Source organism: Populus nigra, chromosome 7, assembly GCF_951802175.1.
Source record: "Populus nigra chromosome 7, ddPopNigr1.1, whole genome shotgun sequence".
NCBI classification, from domain to species: Eukaryota; Viridiplantae; Streptophyta; class Magnoliopsida; order Malpighiales; family Salicaceae; genus Populus; species Populus nigra.
In genome coordinates this window covers 14,800,919-14,820,543 of record NC_084858.1, presented here as the reverse complement: position 1 = coordinate 14,820,543, position 19,625 = coordinate 14,800,919, and the positions used below count along the sequence as shown (strand labels likewise).

General features: G+C 32.3%; 1 protein-coding gene across 2 annotated transcripts; it reads left to right on the top strand.

Annotated features, from left to right (window-relative positions):
- Positions 1-11,358: 11,358 nt before the first annotated feature.
- LOC133698246 (WD repeat-containing protein 55-like) lies at positions 11,359-17,418 on the top strand. Of its 2 annotated transcripts, none has more exons than XM_062121108.1 (16): positions 11,359-11,577; positions 11,953-12,162; positions 12,273-12,305; positions 12,400-12,464; positions 12,591-12,678; positions 12,802-12,874; positions 13,296-13,402; positions 13,812-13,854; positions 13,943-13,999; positions 14,415-14,491; positions 14,641-14,689; positions 14,772-14,818; positions 14,891-14,964; positions 16,016-16,071; positions 16,285-16,405; positions 16,958-17,418. In XM_062121108.1, exons 2-16 carry the CDS (start codon positions 12,068-12,070, stop codon positions 17,017-17,019), a joined length of 1,047 nt encoding a protein of 348 aa, XP_061977092.1. In that variant the 5' UTR covers positions 11,359-11,577; positions 11,953-12,067; the 3' UTR covers positions 17,020-17,418. The 2 variants fall into 2 exon arrangements, with proteins under 2 accessions (XP_061977092.1, XP_061977093.1); XM_062121109.1 differs by having other exon boundaries at positions 11,577-11,716.
- The last annotated feature ends 2,207 nt before the right edge of the window (positions 17,419-19,625 follow it).

Sequence of the window (19,625 nt, the reverse complement as noted above, 5' to 3'; positions counted from 1 at the left end):
AAGGATGAGCTCTTGAATTCGAATCCAAATTAACATTTATCATTTTGTGGCTAACATTCTTAAACGTATGTATGCCTACCTGATATACAAAGCTTTACCAAGCTGGAGAATAAGAAAGATTTCATATATAATATACCTCATATATACAAATCAATATCTCCACTGAAAAAGTGATGATGATGCTTATATGCAGAAACTAACACATACTAATTATAATTAATTAACCTTGGTGGTGGCCAGAATCAGCGTAAAATTGACTTGATTCTAAGAACATATAGAAATCTACCTCACTCCATGGGAGAGAGTAATGAGTGATGCAGTCAAATTAAGACCATTATTGGGCATACATGCTAGTTGACAAGAAGTATATGGAGAAGAAAGCAGAATGCTGGCCAATCCCCCATCTCTAAAATCTTATCCTACTTTTTCTTCATCAATCACCATCATCAGTGGTCAGTTTTGCTAAAAAATCATGGGGGAGGTGACGACTACAATCTTTCCACCTCCCCCATGCACCGTCCTTTTCTCTCTCAAGAGACCTCAGCTTATCTCCGCCATGAATCTTTCAATACCCATACCATGCATGTTGTTGTAGACTAGTTCAATCAAAGATATTTTGGTCATCAATTCCCATAACTAAAGGTATTCTTCTTTTATAGAGAAAAGAAGGTATTCGATCCTAATTTTGAGGCATTAGCACAGCCAGAATATTTATTTTCACTTTATTATCTAAATTTTGAATCTAAAAGAGACTGAAAGAAGGGGAAAATATATACGAGAACATGAAGGAAACATCAGTGCCAAGACCAAAAACAAAACATTAGTGGCATATCTGTTGCCCATATAGATTCCAACTCAAATTATCATGCTGAATTAATCTAAGCATATCTTTCTGTGATCCAAACGAATTGGAAGACATACATCAATTGGATAGAACAGGCTACAAAAAGCCAAATACCATTCCATCAACTGGCAGAGGAGCCCCAGTTCTATCTAGAGAAAGAATAAAGACAACTAGCTCGCTATAATTGGTATCGTCCCACGTGCTGTCTCTTGATTTTCCTCCAATATCTGGAGATGGCAGCCAATTCCTGGACTTATCCTTTTTGGGAGCCTAACCTTTTCAAGACAGGATTACGTGCTTTCCCTATTTGGGCAGGAAAGCCCAAGTAGATACTCCCATGTAGTCCAACATACTCATTTCAGAGGCTTAATTTCCTGCTCAGAACTTGTTTGATTAACAACATAAAAGGTTGCAAAGAAAAAGGAAAAAAAAAAAACCTTCGACATTTTATGTAGTGATATGACAAGAAGTTTGAAATTAAGTTGAATGTTACCTCAGCCTAGCTCTTTTGAGTACATTAATGTTGATCCGTCATGATTAATTAGTGTAACTTATCATAAATATCATATCAACTTATTAAATATTCTTCACCGTTCTTGAATTAAAACAATGCCATGTTTAATCACATATTTAGTCACGAACTGTTATGTTCATTCGATATTATATATATTTTTCAGAAAAAAAAAATCATGAATAATTAACAAGTTTAGGGTTCAGAGACAATTTGATGCATTAGGTTCTGATAAATTAGATATATATCTATTGTATTTGAATATCGAGGAAAGTTTAAAAGATATATTTTTAAATTAAATAGACATATCCAAACCTTAAAAAATTGTATTCGTGTCAAATATTTTATTTGATGAAAACAAGTATAATTTTTAATTTCACTATTAAATTAGATTCAAATATTTTAGTACATTCTATGGATCCAATTCTATAATATATCAGCTTGCAACAAACACTCAAGGTTAAGAGTCTTAAAATTAAAATTAGGCTCGGAAAATGTTGTTTTTTATAGTTTTGTTATTTTCATATTTAATTATGGGTTTTCAATCTTAAATTTGGGTTTTTTTTTCATTTTTTTTATTTGTTTAGGGATTTATTTATTTCTTCTTATTTGGTTGATTTCAAATCTATCTAAAAACATTTATTTTTTTTTTAAAAGAAATCACTACTAGAAAATTAATAAATATAAATAAAAATACTGATGAAATATTTTTATCAATAGATTATAATAAATTTTACTACATAATATTTCCCTGCTATACAAACGGAAACAACTAAAAATAAATATTTCTGAAATAAAACTACGAGCAAGGTTCTTGTGCTGAGATTGTTTTCGTATTCCTTGTTCTTCAAATCCTAAAATCTCCATGGATTCCACTTCGTCACAAATTCTAGCATCCAAACTGTTATTTTACTATAGCAGAGATGGTTAAAACGGACATATATATGATAGGGCAAACATCCTTCTTTAGATTCAACATAAATCAAAATCGAGTTCAAGAAGAAATCATGTAGCTCATTAATAATTTCCTGCTAGTTTCCTGCTTTAAAAAAGGAATGGAGAATTTTCGAAGAAATCAGTTTGGAAAGCATCATTTCGGTGTTGATTGTATTACTTTATTCCCACTTCTTTTGGCCAAATTAAGCACGTCCTCTGCTTTTTTCGACTTCTTGACGTCTGCATGTTATGAGCACTTGGCAAGCTGTTCTAGTGGAGGGGCCTTCTCCGACCCCTCGTTCTCCGGTCAGCCATGAAAGAAAATTGTTTAAAATGGTAAATAATGCCTGTGAGCATGGATGCTGAGTGACAATTTCTCCCATCAACCACTAACTATATTTTTTATATAAAAAAAGTTTCACGGTTTTGATTTTTCTGTCAAAGAGATAGTTAAATTAAATTTGAGACTTTCGAATTATAGATCTAATTACATCCAAATTACTTTCAACGAGAAATAAAGGAAGCATTAAAGATTTTAACTTCTCTACATTAGGCTTTAACATGCCTTTTTTTTTTTTTACTGTTTTACTGGATTGAACATTGGATTAAAAAACATTATTTAATCGTATATTTATTTAATTAGGATAATATACCAGAAAACGTTTTTGAGGACATACCTAAAAGGGGGAAGAAAAGGAAAGGTATGTCAAAAATAGGTTATAAGGCTTGAAAGCCCAATATTAGCTCTATTGTGCATAGTTTTGAAACCGGATCGGCCCGACGGGTTGACCCGGGACCTAACCGCCCGGGCCTGGGACCGGTCTGGGTCTAAGTAAAAACCTGTCGAGGATTTGGCCCGACGAAACCTGGTCGACCCAGGTTAACCCAGCTAAGACCCGCTCTTTTTTTATATATATATATACATGAAACGACGTCGTTTTGGCCTTTTAATCATAAAAGGCCAAAACGATTGAAATGACTTTTTCTTTAATTAAGGTTTCTCTCTGTTTTCATCGTTCATCGTTTTGGTCTTTTAATCGTAAGAGGCCAAAACGACGTCATTTTGGCCTCTTACGATTAAAAGGCCAAAACGATGAACGATGAAGACAGAGAGAAAATCTAATTAAAAAAAAAAAGTCATTTCAATCGCGAAGAGCAGAGGAGCAGAAGACTCTTGATCATTGTTTCAAATCTGCGAATAAGGTTAGACTCTTGTTTCTCTTCATGACTCTCCTTCTTTCACTCTCTCTTTTCTTTATTCTTTGCCCCTTTTTTTTAACTTGCAGTTCTTAATCTAGCATCGATTATTTTGCAGTTCTTGATCTGGCATTGATTCTTTGCTATTCTCACACCCACATGTATGCTTTTCTGTTCTTTTCTTTTTTACAACTTAATAAAGCCTTTGTCTCATTTTTCTTGATTTATTTCAGTTATTTCTTCGTAAGCTGCATATTAGAAACTATATCAAGTATTAACTGCTTCATAGTTTATTGGTACACCATCAGTGTTTAAATTGATGTCGTGGAACACACAAGCAAGGTTTTTCACTAGTATATAATTTCTAAAAAAAAGAAGCAAATAAGGAACTCCACAAACCTCCCCCTCAAACCACTGCCTGGTCAAACTAATTAGGTTGAAATAAATTATGGTTGTGCCATTCATAATCCGCCACAGCATAGGTTGCTGCAAATTTAGATACCTATTAAAGGAAAACACTAATAAATTGTGGTCTTAATTGCTAAAGAAAGTGAGATACAGAAAATTTGGACCTAAATATTATAATATCAACAAAATCCTTGATGTTTGCTTCAGATTCGTCCTCTTGATTCACAATTAAATGGTCATAATCTAGTCTCTTATTGTTAGCTACTAGTTGAAATGTTGCCGACAACACAAAGTATTATATGGGTTATAATTGCTTGTTAGTCATTGATACCTCTGAACCGAAACAATTTCAGTTTACCTCTGAACCGAGGCATTAATATCCAGTAAGTTAATATAAGAACATAATGCAAATAGCTCATAAAGCAAAAATGCACAAAAAATACCAAATCTTAATAGTAGTTTCATGATTTGATAAATTATGTAGGTAAAGTGATTTTTCACTGTGGCTTGTCTTATATGCTTAGAAAATGCCTTAACAATAATGAATTGATGTCCAGTTTATCAGGATTTCTTCATTCTTTATGATCACTGTAGTGATTAATCAAAGGAAATAAGCTTTTTTATTGGCCACACCTTATATCTGATTGGTTATAATTGCTTATTAGTCATTGTTAATCTAATGAATGAATTGCAAAGTGCTTTGCTGCTTAGTCTGAATATATAATAAAAGTATATGATTTGGCTTGAAATTATATTTCCTTTTATAAATTATGTCAAGTCCTTAAAATGTCTTTATATGATGGTAGTACTCCAAGTAGTGATCCTTCAAAGGCCCAATCATCTCAACCTTCAATTTCCATGTCAAGTGGTAGTAGAGGAAGAACAGATTTGGCATGGGGTTATTATAGAGAAGCTCCTGAACTTAGTGTTGGATGTAAAAAAACTAAATTAGTATGTTTATATTGTGCTAAAGTATTTGCGGGTGATGGCATTAATCGATTTAAGCAACATTTAGCTAGAGCTAAAGGCGAAGTTGAACAATGTTGCAAATGTCCTATTGATGTTTGACATCAAATCCTTTTGAATCTTAAAGGAAATGTTGAAAAAAAGAAGAGTTAGAGAAATGCAAGCAGATTTCAATCCATTTAATGAACAACAAAAGGAGCATAAAGAGATGATGAGGAATTAGAAGATGATGGTGATGGTGGTGGTGATGGTGATGATGATGGGGATGTCAATACTAAAAAACACATGTTACCACCAAAGGTTGCAAAAAAGAAAAAGATTCAAAGCACCAGCACTGTAAAACAATGGACTACAAGTTATGAAAAACAGAAGAAATCTGCAACATTAGGGGCATATTTCATGTCGGAAAAAACTCCTAGTGCTCAAAAGTCTCTTCAGAATTGTTGGCAAATAAAGGAAGTAGTTGAACGGTGTGATCTTGCTTTAGCGAAGTGGGTGATTGATGTATATGTGTCATCTAATGTTGTTAACTCTGTGTATTATCAGCATGCCATAGATGTTGTAACAGCTATGTGTCCTGGTTATAAAGGACCAAACTTGCATGTTATTCATGGTTATTACTTGGCAAAAGCGGTTGATGAAGTGAAGATTTATGTTGAGAGTTATCGAGAGATTTGAAGGAAGACTGGTTGCACATTAATGGTTGATGGATAGACAGATCAGAAGAGGAGGATTTTAATTAACTTCTTAGTATATTGTCCTAAAGAAGCAATTTTTTTGAAAACTGTGGATGTATCATATGTCTCAAAGACTGCTAAATTGTTGCATTAGTTATTTAAAGAGGTTGTTTTGTATGTTGGGGTAGAAAACATTGTGCATATGGTGATTGATAATGCTGCAAATTATGTTGCTGCTGGTAAGTTATTGATGGAAGAATTTTCTTTAATATTTTGGTCTCCTTGTGTTGTTCATTACATTAACCTCATACTCCAGGACATTGGTAAATTGCAGTCAGTTTGTTCTAATGTTGAGCATGCTTCTAATATAACAAAGTACAATTATAATCATTATTATCCATAGTATTTGATGAGGAAGTTCACTAGAGGAAAAGAAATACTTCGTCCAGCTCCTACTCGTTTTGCAATAAATTTTATTACATTGCAAAGCATTTTAGCTCATAAAGATAAGTTGAGAGCTATGGTGACATCTAGGGAATGGGTCTCATCTATTTATGCTAAAGATAACAAAGGAAAAAAGTTTGTTAAGAGTGTGCTAGACTCTCTGTTTTGGAAAGAATGTGCAATAATTGTGCGAATGAGTGAACCTTTAGTTCGAGCTATATGAATGGTTGATGGTGATGATAGACCTTCAATGGGATATTTGTATGATGCTATTCATTATGCAAAAGAAGAAATGTTGAGGAGATTTCAAAAGAGAAAGGCTAGAGTGAAATCTTTTATAGACATTATCAATAATTGGTGGGATGGACAACTATATAGAAATCTTTATGCAACGGCATTTTGATTGAATCCTCGATTTCAATATGATGCAAATATACTGGATAAACATATGAGCACCATTTCTGGACTTCTAGATGTTCTTGAGAAGTATGCATATGGAAATTTACCATTGCAAAGTAAGATTACAAGTGAGATGAAGTTGTTTAGGAATGTTGAACATGACTTTGGTCGAGCGTCCGTAATAAATAATCGCATCTTTATGTCTTCAAGTATATAATTTTTATATTTAAAAATATTATTTAACATAGTCTTACTTATTATTGTTTTGTATAGATAAATGGTGGATGACATATGGAATCAATGCTCCAAATCTACAACATTTGGCTATATGAGTGTTAACAAACTTGTAGCTCTTCGGATGCAAGAGAAATTGGAGTATTTTTTTAACGTATTCACTCCAAGAAGAGAAATAGATTGGAGCACCAAAGGCTTAATGAACTTGTTTATGTCCACTGCAATCTAAGATTGTAACAAAAATATTTTTCTTTTCTCTAATTCCTTAAATATTATTTTATCTTATTTAGTAGCATTATTAATACTTATATTGTGTTTACCTTCACTTTTCATATATAGGAATTATTGGAAAGGATGAAATTATGATCCAGTTAATTTTGAGACAATTTGTGACATTGAAAAATAGGTAGTAGAAGATAACCCGTCAATTTTGACAATTGAAGAAGCAGAGAGTTTTCACCAAGCTCTATCAACAATGATCATACAAGATACTTTAGATTATGGTAATTAATGATTAATTATTTAGTGATAAATATTATTTAAAACAAAGTATTGTTTAACACATAATATTTATTTGTTAATTGTGTTTTAAATGTAGATGTCATAAATATTAATGAGATTGAAGATGATTGTGACGATGAAGTTTCAAATGAGCATGTTGATGTTTTATTAGGTGTTGACGAAATTGGCTCAATTTCATTGATATTTGATTCAAATTTTGCTCTTATGGACACAACAGAACTTAATGTGTTCATTCAACAAAAGTAAATGTGTTGTTGATTTGGAATTTATGTTTTTGGATGTTTTATTGTAAATATTTTAGAATTTATATTTGGTTTGTGTTTTGGATATTGAATTAAATTTATGTCGTTGGTTTAAAATTTAAATTTAGTTTATATAAGTGTTGCATTGTAACTAGTTAGGTGTTTTATATAAGTGTTGTATTGGTTGTTTTTTTTTGTTGACCCGGGTCAATCCATCTAACCCATGATCCAATCATTAGATCAAGTCAACTACCGGGCCGGGTTTCAAAACTATGCTATTATGAGCTCAAAACGAGGAAATCCAACCGTTTTACAGCTTACAAAACCTTGAAGATCCTGAATAAGAATTTGAGATTAAAATAATAAAATTATGGGCCTCATTTTTTCCTCATTTTTTTTCTAATTTTATTTGCTCATCTTGAGATCTTCCATCATATTTGTTGCCTGCCAAACTGTAATCCTCTTTGGATCTTTAGTAGTTTTTTTTTCTCACCACAGTGAGGGGAGTGAGGGGAAGATATTAAAATTAATTTTTATTTAGTTTTGGTATAATAAAAATAAATATTTGTAAGAAAGGCAATGATTTTAAATTATGAAAAAAAATATTTTATTATATAAATTTTCAATTTCTTATTTATCATAACCTGATTTTGTTACCTCTTTGTCAAAGTATTTCCCAAAAGTACAATAAAAAAAATTAAAAAAAAACATATTTTCAATGCATTTCCGGCTATTTACATGTCTTTTTTTTTGTAATTTTTAATTAATTTTCTCTTCTTACCATCTTTTCAAAAAGAATCAAATTAAAAAAAAAATATTTTACTTTTCATATCAAAATAATGTTAACGTTGTTTTTTATAAAAAAAAAATAAGAAAACAAAAAACCAAAATAGAAAGTAAAATGGACTAGAGACTAAAGTGCAAAATAAGAAAAATAAAGAGCTAAAACAAAATTTAGTTACTTGGAGAGAAGATGATAAAATTTGTGGGCTATAAACAAATGAGTTAATTGTTAAGAAAAGGAGGGGCTACCATAAAAAAAAAAACTATTCATCATGCTTTCCACCAAAATCCTAACTAAAAAAAATATTATTCATCATCTCTTCCACCAAAACCCTAGTCACCATAAATTCTTTGAGAGAATATAAGCTTAAATGTGGAGAAATAAACCCTAGAATAATACTATACATCTTCTCTTACCTTTCTCCCACAAAACAAAACCTAACCTTGTCTTTTTTTCTTTAAAGCCGAAACCCCCACTTGATTTCTCTTACCTTCAAACTCTATTTTTTTTTTATAAGACCACCACTATTCTTTTCATCTTGAAGCAATCTAAAGATTCATCAATTGAAAGTAGTTGCCTTTGCATCATTGTTAATCAAAGAGACAGAAAAAAACCCTTAAAACTTCTATCTTCAATTTCTCTCTCCTTCGACCACTAAATAAAGCGAGACCAGAACCATTTTTCTCCTCTTGAAGACCACTACACATACATATAAGTCTTATACCCCAATAACTTCGGTGTGATCAGATCTAAAAGTTAAAAAAAACAAATCAAAAGTGGAAAAAAGACCATTGCAACTTCCCAGCATCAGATCTCTCCTATTTACAGGAGGCGACCTACACTGTCACCAAATGAAAGAGGATGGCTTAACGCATCCTGCAAAGCCATCCACACATTGGTTAAATGTCGGTGACATGTGCAATGACACCCCAATCATGACAACTTTTTTAGACACATTTCAACCATGTGTCACCATTGTTTTTCTTCTTTCCAATAGAATTTTACCACTATTATAGCCCCTTTCGGTCCTCCTTAGCCACCCCTAAAAGGTTTATTTTGAACTCTAAACCTCTCTTGAATAATTATTTTGCTTTATTGTTGATATTGATGTGTTTTGTGAGGAGATTTCGGGATTGCATAACGTTTATTGGATAGATTTTGTATTGGAATGATGTTGGCTAAATATTTTAATCATGTATACCCATTCTCATGTATAAGGATTATGTGGAATAACATGCTTAGACTTGATTTCAGCGTTGTGCATATGTTTGTATTCATTATTTATTGTGATTTTATGCATATGAAATTAGAACTTGTATGTGTTTATAATATTTTTGGTGAACAATTAACTTTGTTTGATTTCCATTCATTTTATTGGTAATCACATGATCTTCACCATTCAAAACATAAAAAAATAATTATCATAGTCATATTTTGCACATGGCCAACACTCTAACAAATAAAAAAAAAATATTCTTGCATCCTTTTTAAATTTACACATGCTTTGGTAATTATTAATGTTATTTTAGCATTTTTATGTTTGCATTTTAAAAAAGAAAAGACCAAAAGTATTTTTCTTATTGCATGCATCTATTTTAGATTTTATAATTTGTATATAAAACCCATTAAAGTTTGACCCAAACTAAAATGCTTTTAAAAGCCAACATTCCAAAAATTCTTCTTTTTCAAACTCATTATGAATAAACATTTTATTATTCATTCATATTATTTGAGATAATAGACTTATGGTGAGCTATAATTTTGAATATTAATAGGGAGTAACGTTCTGCTTCTTCGTTTCAAAATATACCCTTACTTCAAAGTTTCATTTTTAATCTAATTAATATCCATTGATAATAAAATTGAGAGTATTAAATTTTTAATATAATATTCTTCAATAACAAAATCATAAGTATTAAGAAGATTCAGTTTAATATTTATCAAGAGTATTAAGTCCTCATTCAACAAATATTGTGAGTGAAACCTTTAGGTAGAATACTAGTAAACCTTTAAGTCCTCATTTTATATATATATATATATATATATATATATATATATGAGAATCATTGTTTTTTAAATAAAAGATCAATTAATCTAAAAAATTTTATATAAAAAATAACAAAATAGATATTTTATTCTTATTTAATATTTATAAGAATATATTTTATAAATTTTGCATATCAGTTACATGAATAATAATTCATAAAGTAATTATTATTATTATTATTATATGAAAACTATGACAAAATTGAATGGTATTTTAAATATTATTTAATTATTTTTATTCATAGTAAAATAGATTAAAAAAAATAAAAGTTTATTAAAGAGAGGTGATATTGACCCAAAAAACTTGACCTATATGCCTAGAAAAAAAAATAGCATTGGTCTTGGGCCTAAAATACCTAGCTGATGTTCCTAATCCTTTCCTTTATCTTTTTTATTTTTTTAAATAAGCACATTATATATTATATGTCTAATTTTTCTAATAAAATAGATAATGCATTATTTGCTTGAAAAATATGTGTTATTATTTGGTTCAAATTCTAACAATCGCAATTTATAGGTTGGTCGGATTCTGAATTCTTAACAATAATATTAATTTAATCCAATATTAATGGATATTAACATAATCTAATCTAACTCAAGCGAATATATATTTTTTATATAGTTATTTTATCCAATGAAATAATGGATATAGCATATGTATTATTAAACATGATCCAAATCTACCCCCCCTCAAATATAAATGTTACTATTTTTTTTGTTAAATAATAAATAATAATTAGATAATAAATATCTATATAAATACTCAAAACTTAATGAAAATAATATAATTATTTAAATTTTTTTATTTGAAAAATAATGAATAAAATATAAATATGATAAATTTAACTTGTCAAATTCATTATTATTTTTAATTCTTAAACTTAAAAAAAAATTATTTTTATTCTAACACTTGCAAAATATCATGTCAATTAAATCCATTATTCAATTAAAAATACCATTAAAATTGTTCCAAAAACTAAAATTTACGTTGATTTAAAAAACCTTATTGCACAATATATATAACAAGTTGAAAGTTACAAACTCTATTAAACTACACCTTTTTAAAAAAATCATTGACGCAAAATTGACGATTTTTGGCAAGATCAAATTCCCCCTCCCCCTCCCCCTCCCCCCCCTCCCAAATGATTTTTTCTCTTTTTTTTCCTAGCATAAAATCATCAACGACCAAATAAAACAGAAAAAAAAAAAGACCCCACCACCACCTCCACTCGGACCTCCCTCTCATAAACCCTAACAAACCCCCTCCCGCCACTCCTTTTCTCTGCCTGCCAGTTCTCACCAAATTCTTCCCCGACCCCTGACCCGTGCGCCGCCGCACCAAATCAAGCTCCTGCCCTAATAGACCGGTTTAATTCTTGCACCTTTTTTATTGCTAGAAGAAAAAAAACTGGATATTTTCATAATATTGTTTGTGGTCATGGATTTCTTGTATGCCCCATATTGCAATACATTCCATTGCATGAGCTTCATATGTCTATTATGCGTGTAAGTAGATTTTTGACCATTTGATTTTGACATATAAAGTAGAAAACCCATTTGTTATTTTGTTAATTTGCATAAAAAGATAAAAGCTTTAAGCTCGAACCCGGTAAATTTGGACTAAATAAAAGAAAGTATAGCTGGTTCAACTGCTTGTTATTTGTTTTATTTTTTGCAGTACAAAGTGGAAGGCGATTTCTGAGTATCATGAATGATCTTTTTGTTTTGTTAAATATGTGTAGGTTACACTGTGGAGGGATTGTGCTGAATAACTGTGCTTGTTGTTGAAGTGTTCGGAGGGTTTTATCTATTGGCATTGAGTATATATAAAAGAATATAGGAACAAAGAGAGGGGAAATGGAGATAGACTTAGGAAAAGTTCCGTTTACCATGGATTTCCATCCTTCAGATAATCTAGTGACTGCAGGTCTGATCACTGGCGACCTTCACCTGTTAGTAAACTCTTCTTTTGCTCTGGTTTTGTCCACTTTTTATCATTCTAGAAATTGCTTTCAGTTTATGTTTGGTTTAGTGTTTGATCGTTTGAACTTTCTTGTTATAGATACCGTTTCAATGCTGATTCCTCGCCACAAAGGTACTATAATGCAAAGGAAAAAATCATCTTCCCTTTTTTAATTGTTTTGTGACCTTGCATTTTAATCAACATATGTAATTCAAACTCTTATCAGATTGTTGGAAATTCATGCTCATAGTGAGTCTTGTAGAGCTGCTAGATTCATCAATGATGGACAAGGTGCTGTATTTTGATTTTCACTTTATGATTTTCCAGTATTCATTTGTTAGCCTTTCAAACTGTACCAGTTGCTGCCATTCCTTTTTTCACTTTTAACAGTACTAATTTATGTGCATTTGAGTTCAGCAATTATCACGGGTTCTAGTGATCGCTCCATTCTGGCAACTGATTTAGAAACTGGGTCACCAATCGCTCGTCTTGAAAATGCTCACGAGTAGGTTACTAATTTTCTTTTTTCACCTCTTTTAAAGGTTGATGAAATGGATCTTGCCCCATCTCTCACGAAAGTTTCTTTTTTAGCTCGTAATTCTCATAGGGCAACCTTTTTCTTTCACAGGGATGCCATCTTTAGTTTGATAAACCTCACAGAGTCAACCATTGCAACTGGGGATGATCAAGGATGTATTAAGGTGACTATGTTTCATGTCTTTCTGTGTCTATTTTTAAAGGTTATGATGATTTAGAATGGACAAAGCTTTTATTTCCTCTTGCATCTTAGTCTTTTCTATTGTAGCCTCTGTAGTTATCTGGATTATGCCCTCACAATACACGCCTCTTGCAATTTGCTGTTTCCTTTTTCCTATTTATCCTATTTTCTTAACTAATTATTTTCTCAAAATGTAATCATTTTGCTACAATGAACCTTCTAGTATTTGTTGGATGAGAATGTCCTGAGCTTGGATAGGACCAGATTTTTTTCATAATCTTTTGCGCACCATCACATTCTGTGATTCCCCTAATCTTACTCTTCATTGAACTCTTTGAAGTCCTTACATCTTACATTGCAAATCCTTCATTTTGATTCTTTCAGTCATTTGTTCTTCATTGCAGGTATGGGATACCAGGCAACGCTCTTGCTGCAATTCTTTTAATGCCCATGAAGACTATGTTTCAGATATGACCTTTGCATCTGATTCCATGAAACTGTTGTCAACAAGGTATTTAAGACTGTTATAACTTGTTTTATCCCTTCTGTAATTACATCTCCACTATTGTTATTTTGCTTTAAGAGGTTGAGGGGATTACAAAGTTTTTATGAAAACATATGGAACTTGTAGGAGCTTTATGATTCATTTCATTTATACTATGTTGAGTAGGGGGTTGTTAGCTAAAGAAATCGTGATTTGTTGTTATCAGGTTCCTCTTTACTTCTTTCTAGTTCTTTCTCTGAAAGATTGGTTGATTCATCTACATATAATTTCTTATGACACAAGTGAGCATCTCACGGGATTTTGTAATTTTCATTTTCACATTGTTTGCTGATACTTCAGGCAAAACTTGTATGCATTTTGTTTGCTGATACTTCAAGCAAAACTCTTATGATTTTCTGTCTGATGTATTGTTTAGTGGAGATGGGACCCTTTCTGTTTGCAGCCTTCGCAGTAATAAAGTAAGTTGTTCTTTCAGGAAAAAATAGTACCTTTGCAAAATACTGCAGAGCTGTGCATTTTGATTAATTTGTTCTACCTTTATATCAGATCCAATCTCAATCTGAATTTTCTGAAGAAGAGCTATTGTCTGTTGTTATTATGAAGGTAAACATTTACATGATATTCAAATAGCTTCTGTGGCTGTAAGAAGCATATATTTATCTTTTTGTAAGCTTATTAGCAAATTGTTTTGGCTAATGTATATTTATGACATGGGATTTGTGGGGATAGACTGCTTAAAACTCCCATATTCCAATAGAGCACTCGACTCTTGGAGCCGGGGATTCTGAGAAATAAATCTTAAGTAGATGGCGTTGTTGTTTTGCCACCACAGATCTTACCTTTTAGCTGCATAATGGACTTTCAGGACTGTAGAAAATAAATGAGTTTCAAATGTCTGTCTGCGCATTTGTTCATGTTACTTTGCTGTAAAATTGTTGCAAAAGGAAATACTTGAAAGCTGTTTCTCATAATTTATTTGTGCCAAATTCCTGTTCTAATTTGTACCATTTTGTTTCAGAATGGTCGGAAAGTTATATGTGGTTCACAAAATGGAACACTGCTATTGTATTCATGGGGCTTTTTCAAGGATTGCAGGTATCCTTTTTGAAAAGTACAAATACTAGAAAGTCTTGGGACAGTGTGCAAGTCTCTGTTCATGAATGGAGATTTTCAATTGAATTCTCTCTACACAATATTGATTTCTTGCTTGGTGGAGTGTCCTGAATATTTGTTTTGATTTTCAGTGATCGCTTTACTGGTCTTTCCCCAAACTCCATTGATTCTTTGTTGAAGGTGTGATTGATTTATTTATTTGGTTGGATTTTTTACTAACTAGGATTTTGCTTACTTTGAACATTTAAATCTTTTGTTTTAGCTTGATGAAGACAGGGTCATTACTGGATCTGAGAATGGACTTATAAGGTGAGTTGTACAAGATAGGAAGGGATTGTTTTCATCCAAATTTTGAATCACGATCATCACTCTTTTTTTCAGTCTGCTAGGCATATTACCTAATAGAATCATCCAGCCGCTTGCTGAACATTCAGAGTATCCTATTGAGCATCTTGGTACTGTATATATCTCTTCCTCAATAGAAGCTTTATATTAACTATATTTATTGTAATTATGGAAGTTGTGATTGGATTGACATGCCATGGAGACTTTTCAGCATGGTGCTATTTCTGCACCTCCATCATTGTACAATTGTGAACTGGTCTCTATGTTAATGTAGAGTTTTTATTAGGTGAGGCTGACTTGTGGCCAACTTGGTTATTTCAAGTGTTTTAATGGGATAAATCACTACACATGGGATCCACTATTTTTAAATTAAAGGAAAATATGCATTGATGCCATACAACAGCAAACTGCCAGTTAATCTTATGGAGTTCTACTTTTTATCAATTCCTCTCTTTGCCTCTCATACCAATGAAAGTTTTTCGTTTTCTGTTTTTGATATTAGATGCTGTTGGATATTATACTCATGAAAACAAATTGCTTCAAGTGTGAAATCAACAATCCTAATACTTATCTTTCATGAGTCATATAAACCAACAAGAATTTTGTTTCCAAAATCCTCCACCTACCTCCCAGATTTTGTATAGTGGCAAAATAATTGAAAGATTTTGCTCTCTTAAACCCATGAGTGCTGCTGAGAGAGTTTGCCTAAGAATGAAGAGAGAAAAGAAGTGATTGTTGATCACGCAGGCAACTGTTTGTTTCATAGGTAGAATTGCTGTGATTTGTTTCATGACTTAAGAGACGAATAAATAAAAAAAGTACCCCACAAGATGAAGTGAAAAGGTACTGCATAAGAGTACAGAGTAAAATTGCAGGGCTTATTGATATGTGGTCCCAATAAATGATTTTCTAATTTAAAAAGAGCCCAATAAATGGATTTGCCGATTTACAACCCTTGGGTTGATTAGGTTGCCATGGGTCTGACTCACATAATACAACCTTGCTCATGTGTATATTGTCGCATCAAGGTTTAAGGTTTATTTAAGAGCCACTAGTACCATCTCATCCCATTTTCCACTATTGATTGTCTAAAAAGCTGGACTTGTTTTTAGATTGCCAAAACAAGCTTGCTGAGGGTATAATTTTGTTTGGAATCTGCAGCCTTTTCTCATGACAGAAAGTTTCTTGGCAGTATATCACATGATCAAGTGTTGAAGGTGGATCTCTCTCTCTCTCTCTCTCTCTCTCTCTCTCTATATATATATATATATATATATATATATATCTACCTACAAATATAGACAAACATGTCTCTAAACATATGCATGCAGGCATGAATTTTTGTGCTCCTATTCACAAAATTTCTGCATTTAACACCTTCTGTGGAACCTTTATTGTGATGTCCTGACTCCAGTCCTTGTGTCATTCAGATGTGGGATTTGGATGATCTGTTGCAAAATTCTGTAAATGCTCAAAATGATCAAGCTGCTGTATCAGACAGCGATAGCGATGAGATGGATGTGGATACTAAACCTCCAAAGTCTAGAAAAGGTACCCTGGATTTAATTGCAGAAATATGAATAACCATCTTCTTTTGTCTGAAGTTTGCACATGAATAGCTGATATTCAAGACATTATTTTTGCTAGGTTGAGCAAACTTTGATAGTTAGGATAGTGTCCTGACTGCTGTTGATCTGTCCTTCACAAATTTAAAAATGTACTGAACCTAATATAATTGCTTATGTGAGAGCACAAGGAACAATATATCTGTTTTACTTAATTATCCTATAGTTAGGGTTTGCCTGTGAAATAGACGCCACCCCTTGTAAATACTGAATTCAAATGCGAAAGTTGCATAAATCATGGACAGTTGAAAATTAAAGAGATGACATTTGACCTCTCAAATCTATTTTGATATTGCATAGTTATCCATATTACTTTCAACTGCCTCAAACCCCAACTCTGCTTCTGCCTTTATTTTTCTGTCAACTTTTAACCTGCCATCGGTGAATCTGTTGATTAAAGTATGCTATGCAGCAACCTTAAAAGTACGGTGCCTGCAGAATCTGATGCATTTGCTTTTAATTTTCCTAAATTTTTCAGGAGCCAAGAGAAAAAATGAGAATGCTAATGGCGCTGCAAGTAGTTTTTTTGCAGATCTATAATTGGATGGTGGTATTTCTTGTTGCATATTTACTGTCTCTCTGTCAGTCTTTTTCAGTATGGATATACTTATTTCTTCTTCCATGGAGTTCTGGACTGGTTAAAGAGATGAAGCAGGGATGATTACTTTGCAGACACAATGTAGGTTTGATTTTGATACATGCTTATTTTTTTCCTCATCTAAAGCATATAGGAGACTTGCAGGTTTTGTTTGAGATGATTTTTTCTATATCCATTGACGCAACATGTAAATTATAGTTGAAGGTTAGCTATCCATTAATGATGGGATGATTGTAAAAGCAGAGATCATTCCCTACCGGATTCCATTGCACACTGCTGTTTAACTTGTAAGTGATTGGCAAAAGCTGATAATGAAACAAGTATGTCTTCCTCGGTTAAAAGGGATGCTTTATTAATAAGCACAACAGAGCTAGTGCTCCATGGATTCGGAAGCAAGCTTTAACTTTGCTGCATCTGTTTTTTCTGCTAGCCAGTGAACCTTTTTAGCTCATTGGCAACATTCATACATGTCTCAGGTGAATAATTATGGAGCTACAGAAATTGGATTCATTGTTGGATGAACCAGAGACCCATTGGTAAGAAACATCATTAGAGTAGTGGCAATAATAACTGCATCAAATAAAAGCAGTGATAAATAGTAAACGCCAATGCAGCATTGAAGATGAACAAGGGAAAGAAACGAATAAAGAATGGTGAGAGGAGGAGATCATGGAAAGGAAAGGAAAGGAAAGGAAAGAGGTGAAATATAAACAAATGAAATGAAGCTTAAACTCTTGTCAGCTCCATGGAACATCAAGCCAGAAAAAAAATAATGAAGAGAGGGTGGAGATAGAAGGGAAAGGGATGAACAGTTGAATATCTTTGGCATGAGAGATACTGGGAAGAAAACATGATGAAAATCTTATAATGAAATCAAGACAGATCCATTTTCTTCCCAGAAACCTCATGCACGCAACTTCCACTAGCTCACAATCTCCCCTTCCAGCCCTTCTCAATTGTCTTCCCCTGGTTCTATCACCCTTTTTTTGTGCCCTACCCTTACCCAACCTTTATTTCTGCCCCAAGTATTCGATTTCCAGGCTTCTCATTTCCTTTATCAGTGAGTATAACAATAAGTAAGTTAGCCTGCTAACGCCTCATTAATAGCCGTGTTGCTCAAAATATAGGCTGTGGCAAGAATTCAGTTGTCCCTGACCTCCTCGTAACCTCAAATACGTAAAACAAGAGAAGCCTAACCAACAAGATCAATCCTCTAAACAACTAAAATGTTTATTCAGGAATGTGTGTTAGGTTTTTGCCAAAAACAATTGAAGTGAAAAATATTTTTCATTTCCATATAAATTCTATATATATAAAAAATATCTTTCAATACCGTCGGAAAGGATTATCAAATATAATTAGAGAATGTTTGAGAATATTATAGTGATTATTTTTAAAACTAATTTATATTTAAAAATATATTAAAATAATTTTTTTTATTTTAAAAAAATTATTTATAATATCAATACATTAAAATAATAAAAAAAACATAATTTTTTTTAAAAAAGTTTCTACCACGCCTTGGAGCAGAAACTCAAAAATATAAAAAGACTTGTTATGGCAAGGCCTTGGTGTCATTGTGGTGGGCATGTTGTGATTTTCCACATTCCAGAGTGGATTTGTTCAGATGAGGCAAATTATAGGAAACTGTAAAACACCATGAAAGAGATCCACTACCGTCTAGAAGATCATTAATTAAATATATAGTTAAGAGAAAAGTTATATTTTAAGGCAAATAGTCTCGACTTGGAATCTCTTTTTTACAATAATAAAAAAAATACCGACAGCCCTCACAGACGATATCGTTCCATTTATGCTGCTAGCTAGCTTTATTTCAGCATGATTTCCATCAATTTGCCCACTGCAAAAAACAAACAACGTATATATGTGTAAGAACTCAAGAAATATGTTCATGCATATGTAGTAAATTTAAGGTTCTCCTTTGCACAAAAGGGTTGGAATTGAAATGGGAATGGCGCTAAGCTAGATTAATATGCCGAATGAGATCAATATTAAAAATAAATTGAAATCATGCAACAGATGTTCAACGTTGATCACCTTTGAAGTAGATCCGAATAAGGTGAAATCAGAAGAGGGGATCGGTGGTTTAGTCACAAGTTGTTGAGGAACTTCATGATTCTGATCCATCATGAATCCCTAGGAAATATACAAAAATAAAATAAAATAATTTTGTTTTTGAACCATATCACTCACTCCATCGAGTTTCAAGAAAGGAAATGGTATTTGCATGTTGGGAAGTGACTTCGTGTACTCTTCAATGCTCCAGCTGCATGGCTACGTACTTCATGTTGGGAATTTCAGGACAACTAACCGGATCAATTCAGCGGAATACAATTTACAATTCACAAGTCCCAATCCTTTTTTTTTTTTCTCTTTGTGCAGTAAAAAACAGATTCAAACAATGATCAAATATAATGCAAATAATCACACAAATTAACACCAAGATTTTTACGTGGAAAACCCGATGCGGGAAAAACCACGGGACCGGAGTCCACCTAAAAACTTCCACTATCACAAATAATGGGTT